At 34.9% G+C, this 6,968-nt stretch overlaps 1 protein-coding gene across 2 annotated transcripts; it reads right to left on the bottom strand.

Annotated features, from left to right (window-relative positions):
* Positions 1-2,771: 2,771 nt before the first annotated feature.
* Positions 2,772-5,468, bottom strand: LOC110651554 (thaumatin-like protein 1b). 2 transcript variants are annotated; one of them, XM_021806920.2, is made up of 4 exons: positions 5,140-5,468; positions 4,351-5,047; positions 3,283-3,386; positions 2,772-3,171 (listed from the first exon to the last, which is right to left on the bottom strand). In XM_021806920.2, the coding sequence occupies exons 1-4, from the start codon at positions 5,201-5,203 to the stop codon at positions 3,164-3,166; spliced, it is 873 nt and encodes a 290-aa protein (XP_021662612.2). In that variant the 5' UTR covers positions 5,204-5,468; the 3' UTR covers positions 2,772-3,163. The 2 variants fall into 2 exon arrangements, with proteins under 2 accessions (XP_021662612.2, XP_021662611.2); XM_021806919.2 differs by having other exon boundaries at positions 2,772-3,386; positions 5,140-5,467.
* Between the last annotated feature and the right edge of the window lie 1,500 nt (positions 5,469-6,968).

Raw genomic sequence — 6,968 nt, forward strand, 5'->3', positions numbered from 1 at the left:
GAGCGAAACAGGCATTGGAGCTATTTGTGTGGTGGTTGGGGTTGGAGAAGACAAATCTGTAGAGGTAGAGGACAAATCCATAATGTTATGGCTATTAGGCCTGGGCGTGGGCTTCTGATGCCATGTAACAGTACGTTTATATGCAGAACAACGTGGGCTATGACATTATTATTTTGAAGTATTTAAAGGTACAATGCACAGGAGTCACATAGACGATAGAATTCTTATGATACAAGAGATACAAGAGTCCTATGAAACAGGTACAAGTAGATAATCCTTATCAGTGTTAAGTGAAAAAAACCTGAAATACATGTCCATAGCAAGGGAGCAAGAAATCTAATAGCAAATGAAAAGTAGAGGGCACAGATACAAAAACATAAGGAAAATAGATTAAGCTAATTGAAACCATAAGCCAAAAGTTCCATAGAAAATATGAAAATAAGGCAAATTCCCCAAAGTTTTAAGTCCTAAGCACATGTAGGATTATTAAATAACCACCAAAACCATCATGGCAAGGTTGTCAATACCATAAGTTCAGCCCACAATAAGAAGCATAAATATTAACTAGAATAAAAATTAACTTAATATAATTTCTTTAAGTTTCCAAATGAAGAGGGTAAAAATTATTAAACTCAATAAATTCTCAATAAATTAGTTATTCTCGATAAACAATATTAATAAGGGGTAAAGGTAAAAGTTACCCATGTTAATCTTGTACCAAACCCTTATAAGGAAATATGATATTAGAGCCAATACAAAAGAGATTAAACTTAGCCACATACCTTTAATTAGTACCATTAGAATACGTAAATTGGGGACAATATATTTTCATTCTTCATAATTTTTTTTAGTATATTTAGTTTCAATTGAGAATCACATTAAAAATTGAAATCTCACAATATTAGAGACGATTCTAGTACTACCAAGTTAAAACTCATCGGTTATTCTAGATAAAATTTTGAGAGATCCCAATGCACTCTAGTTGATGGATGGTAATAAAATCTGAAGAGAAGGTTATCAAGTGGGCGTCGGGATAGTAACAACAAATCAATTTAAATTTTACCATAAAAATCTCTAAATAATTTTAAATAAATAATTTTAATATAAAATGTGTTAAATAATAATTTAAGATTGGATATATTATTTCGCTAATGGAAGAGATAAAGAAAAAAACTATATACAATTTCAATTTATATAAAAAAATATATCAATGTGCTTAATTATAGTTAAAATATCATTAACATAAAATAAAAGAATATATGTTATTAAAATTTTCTTACATTAAAATAAAATAAAAGGAATTAAGGTAAATTAATTGAGAATTCTTTAAACATTAATCTAAAATCAATTAAAAGTAATAAATGACCTTATTAATTTTTCTTTAAGGAAACAATAATAAATATATAGTTTCTAATAAGATAAAGTAAATCAATGAACGAATAATTGTATATATTGATAAAGATATTATATTATTTTTATTTTAAATAAGTTAAAAATAAATAAAAATTTAAACTAACTATAAAAATTTGAAAGAAAATGAAATAATCATAATTTATAATTTATTATAAATATTTTTATAAAAATTTCAAAAAAATATATAATATTAAAACTTAGAAATTTTTATAAAGCAAATTGTAGATGAGGAAGATAGTATTACATTCGACTAAAATGAGGGACGATAAGTGAATTTAGATATAAATTAATTTATAAACTTATGATATCAAAACACATAAATTTTAATAATATTAAAATTGGAAATTTGAAATTTTACAATATAAATTAAATTTGAGAAATGAGACTAATGCAAACATTAGGTTAAGAGAGGATTAGTGAAATTAAACCTTTTTATGATCCAGTGCTGTATCCTTCTATTATTCGATCTCTTGGCACAAATAAATTCTGCACCATCGGCCTCAAGCCCAAGCTAAGAGACGATATATATATATATATATATATATATATATATATTCAATAATTTCAATCTAAATATACATTTTAAATCTAATTAAAATGTTACTTGGCTTAGTTTATATAAGCCATATTTTCAAGCTGGCATTTATGTTTAAGATATTTTTGGAGTTTGTAAGTTGTGTTTATTATAAGCGTAAAAATAAGAATGAAAGAAAAAGTTTTCATTTCGATACTTAAAAATTGAGTGTTTATAAATTAATTTAATAAAATATTTTATTATATTACTCTTATTTAATTTTATAACTGTAATAAATACCCTTATTCTCATACTCACGTTAAAAAATTTATCTTCTTACAATAATTTAAATAAGTTATTTATATTAATTTTAATAAATTTAAATTTTATTTTTTATTAATTTAATAGAATAATTATCTCTAAAATAATAATTTATTTAAAATTAAAACTATATAATAATATATTTTGTAATATTAAAATAAAATTTAAATTAATATAATTTTTTATTTAAAAAAACAATTTAATACCTTATCATATTTTATAAATCGTATCAATTACTTATCAATCGTTTATAATCACCTAACCGTTTCAATTTTTAAATGCTTCAAAACACTTACAAGAAACTAATCCAAACATTCTCTAAATACAAGAAACGAACGCAGTAATAAGTCGGTTACAATTCTGCAAATATAATACATTTTTAGTAAGAACTAAAAAGAAATAGTAAAAACACCTATCCAAATCAATCCAGTCAAAACAAAAGAAAAAGAAACGAAGATTGAAGAAAAAAGATTGTTGCTGGGATTTGTAGAGTGGGGAAAAAATAACCATAAAGATTTTGATAGATGAAAGATAGGCGATGCATTCAACCATTCAAATAATGCAAGAAAAGCAGTCACAACAAATCAAAAGAAAACTGCCAAAATTCCTTTGTACTAAAATTGATCCAAAACCTATATGTACTAAAATTTATGTATAACAGGAATGGAAATACAACATTCCAAAAAAAATCAATGACATGTATTCCCAATTACAAAAATCTAGCAAAGATAAAGAGGAAGGAATATACACTCTTGATTTTTATTTATTTATTTATTTTTTTATAAGTTCCTCCAGGCATTGCCATTTTGCAGCACTTCAGTCATTTGATCTCCCAACCCGTCCACAATGCCAGGTGACAGAGGCTGGCACTGCATTGACAAAGATAACTCTGTTCTCCAGCTGGAATTTGTGCTACTATCTGTCTGGAATTGTCCAGGCCAATGTTAGTTACAAGGGTAATAAACTCGGCCAATAGAGCAAAACTGCCATTACAATAGAGGCTGCACCAGCAATTAGCTGTACTGGAACCACACCTGAGGATGATGCGCTGCTTGCATGTTTGCTTGATATGTACATCATAGTCTTATTCACCAGGGGAAGCGTCGCTCCATCCTTTCGTCTACCCAGCAATTTCTGGCTGCAATTTCCATAACAAAAAAAAAATCATTAATCCAGGAAAGCAATAACGTGCCTAACATTGTTCAATGCAGCAAAGCTTGCACATAAGCATGAGCTCAATACTTACACAAACATTACATTGTTTTCAACTTATGAATTTAATCATACGCTAACTTAAACTATGGAGCAAAAATATTACTATCCATTAGCAATGGCTCAGTAAACAGATTGCAAGGCTAGAAGTTCCAACCCAAAAAGAGCGCTGGCAAACCATTTCAAATAACTTGAAAAACCAATCTTTTAAACTATGGTTTACATTTGATTAAGACCCATTCATGAATTTAAATTGGACTATAATTTGACAATCATCTTGACGCTCATACTAACAAAAGCAGCAAGTCATCTAAACATTTCCTAAAGCAATATCTATGATATCAACAACAAAAGATGCAACGCACACTAGCTAGATTTTAATTTGAACGAGTTCTACCCATTAAAATTAATACATGAAAAAGAAGAGTGCTAAATGTCAGGATTTCTGGTGCATTTAATATAAGCCAACCATTAAATAAAAATATTTATATTAAGATATGTATAGAATTAATTAAAATATGTACATTAAGTGAATGAATTTATATGTAAATCTAACAGAGAAGCTCTCAAGTTTATAATAGCCTCACCTTTGGAATAATGCTTGAGCATGGTAAGTATGTCCGCATTGAATTATTATTCTATATTGGCAGATTTGTGTAGCATCATTATTTATGGTTACTTGAAGAGTGTCACCTTTCGATTATTTATTTTGCTACTAATCTATCAATATCACACCTCAATTATTCTCTACTTCAGCATCACCCGAAATTTCTGGACCCTGCCAGCATGTCAATTCTGTTTACGGCTAAAAATACTAAATTACCCCCCCACATTTCTGCAATATGAACAGAAAAAGAGATGCACCTCTTGAGGTTAATTAGTAATTTTACCTGGAATACGGTGGCGGGCAAAACATTATAACATAATCGGTGTTGGCACATGTGTACGTACTGGTCTTGTCATCGTACGCGTAGCTATATGCGCGTGGGCAAGCGTGTTTGAAAAACTGTGAATAAACAGACGGCGAGCACGTGTCAGGCGTAGAATAGGCCTCACTGCAACAAAACTGCGGTTGCCCAAATGCCTCGCACGCGCTCCTACAAGCGATTCCAACTTGCCCATTCTCACGCGCTGCCAATTTCAACTCCTTCGGGCACGCGCCGTTTAGGTCTATCAAACACCCCGTGGCACCGCAGAGGCCGTTTGTGGTTTTCTTGGGGATCAAGAGCATAGGGAGGTTGTAGCCGTCGACTAAGCTGACGTCATAAAAATCCAAGCCCCCGGCGCCGTTAAGCGTGAACTCTGCTAAAGTGGCAGGAGGAATAGCCCCGCTGCCGCCACATTCTAGCTTCCCTGACCCACAATCACCAGTTTGACAGGAAAACTTACCAGAGGAATCTTGGGCACAGGTAGTCCGACCCCATATCCGACCTGACCACGATCTGGGTATGTTTATGGTTTTTGATTTGCCGCTATTAAGTGCAAAGCCCGTGGTGGGAAGCTGTGCGGTGCCGGCGCCGGATAGCAAGCCAGGCCACACCGTGTAGCGGCACTTGTTGATGAGCTTGAAAGATGCTGGTTCAACATCTGCGAGAATTGGAATGAAAAGAAGAAGAAATAATCAATTTTAATGAAATCGCAAGGTGTTTATAAACCGTAGTGATGAGTATTTACTGTACCTGAGAGAGAAGAAAGCGAGAGGAGAATAAGAAAGGTGGCAGAGAGAGAGAAAAGACGATCCATTATTGATGAAGAGAAATGAGAAAGATGAATTGAATTGAATGAGGAGAAGTTAGCGTTGAGAGTGAACAAAGAACTTTACTTTTCTTGTTAAGAGGGAAGCCAGTTGGGGATATCTGCTTTTCCCTGTTTGGACTTTGGTTCGTAAATCAAAGACTTGGTTCAATTTTACTAAAATAGTCTTAAGATTGAAAGATTAGAGTTCAAACCCAGCCAAAACCCAACAAAAATCACAAAATCAACCCAGCAAAAACTAATCATACAAATACTTGGTGGGAGCAACCCATGAAAGTGAGTATTTTACCTTGCCGAGGACGGCCAAACGTCACCGTATAATGTCATACGCGTAGCTATACGATCTAGGACATGCAGCCTTAAACATCTCCGAATAAAACCGACAGTTCACCGTCGCGGGTGTGTTGAACGCGCCGCTACGACAGTATTCTGTCTCCCAAACGCCTTGCACGCGCTTTTGCATGCGTCACCGTAACCCACCCTTGGCTGTGGTGGACACTATCTTTTCAGGTCTGTTGAGCAACCGTCGAAGCGCACATAACCGACCGGCCACACCCTTCAACAAGCATAGGGAGATTGTAGCCGTCAACGAGGCTGACATCGTAGAAATCCTGCCCACCTGACCCAAGTGTGAACTCATCCAGGGTAGCGGGCGGGGCGGCTCCCAGTCCGTTGCATTCGACTTGGCCCGAACCACAGTCTCCAGTCAGACAGGATCCGGATTCAGAGTCGTCAAAGTTGCAGCCAGTTCGGGCCCAGAAGCGGCCGGACCAACCGGTTGGAGTTTGAAAAGAACGGGAAGTGTCCTTTGGGAGCTCGAATCCGCTGCTTCGGGTCTAGGACTGCCGGCATTGGCTAGAATGCCGGGCCGGATAGTGTAGTCGCATCCCGTTAAGAACTTTGGCCAATGCAAGTGAAAATTGCGAAGAAAGAAGTCGGACACCCATGAAAAACGTTTTCCTTGGACGATTCCTAGAACAACAATGGCAAAGCAACAGCAAGGAACACCATATTCAGGGCCCATTAAGGAAAAAACAAAAAGGTTTCAAATTTGCAATTTGAAGAGAAAAGGTTGTAGAAAATAGTATGCGAGGAAGACCAGAAGTTAGAGGACAAGCAAATAATAGAGTGCATTTGGTACATTTACCTCTAGAAGTCACAAGCAGAACAACAAGGATGAGAATAAGGATGGAGGAGCGGCAAGAGAAGTGATCCATGGAGGTTACTTTGCCGTTCTGCTTCTCTTTTGTTATTAGGGGTTTTGCTGTTTTGGCTTTAGATGTTGTGGGAATGTTGATGCTGGTGCATTGAGATTGTAATTAAGGAGGAGGAGGAGGAGGAGGAGAAGAGGACAATGTAGGGCCTGACGCACTTGAAGGAGGCAACAATAGTAAGAGATGAATGGAGAAGGGTTTGTGATTGGGAGCTCAACAACCATAAATTCTGGGAAGTAGCAGTGAGTGTGAGGACAATGAATGACTAGAGAGAGATACAAATTAGCTTTGAAAATTGAGACAATAGTGCTCTTTCCAGCCTTTGCTTGGCCCTCTCTGTCTCTTCACTGTACCGGAGATTATCAAAAATTAATTCGTTCTTTCCCCCTCGGCTCCTCCACTGCGCAAATATGGGCTGATTCAGAATGGGGCCACTTTTCACATGAATAGGTATATGCCAGTCTTACCTAGGCAGCCTGTTACCAGGTCCAATTGACATGGAACTCATAAAAATGGTACTCATCTAGCAAAGCTGATTT

The sequence above is a fragment of the Hevea brasiliensis genome, chromosome 1, assembly GCF_030052815.1.
Source record: "Hevea brasiliensis isolate MT/VB/25A 57/8 chromosome 1, ASM3005281v1, whole genome shotgun sequence".
Lineage (NCBI taxonomy): Eukaryota > Viridiplantae > Streptophyta > Magnoliopsida > Malpighiales > Euphorbiaceae > Hevea > Hevea brasiliensis.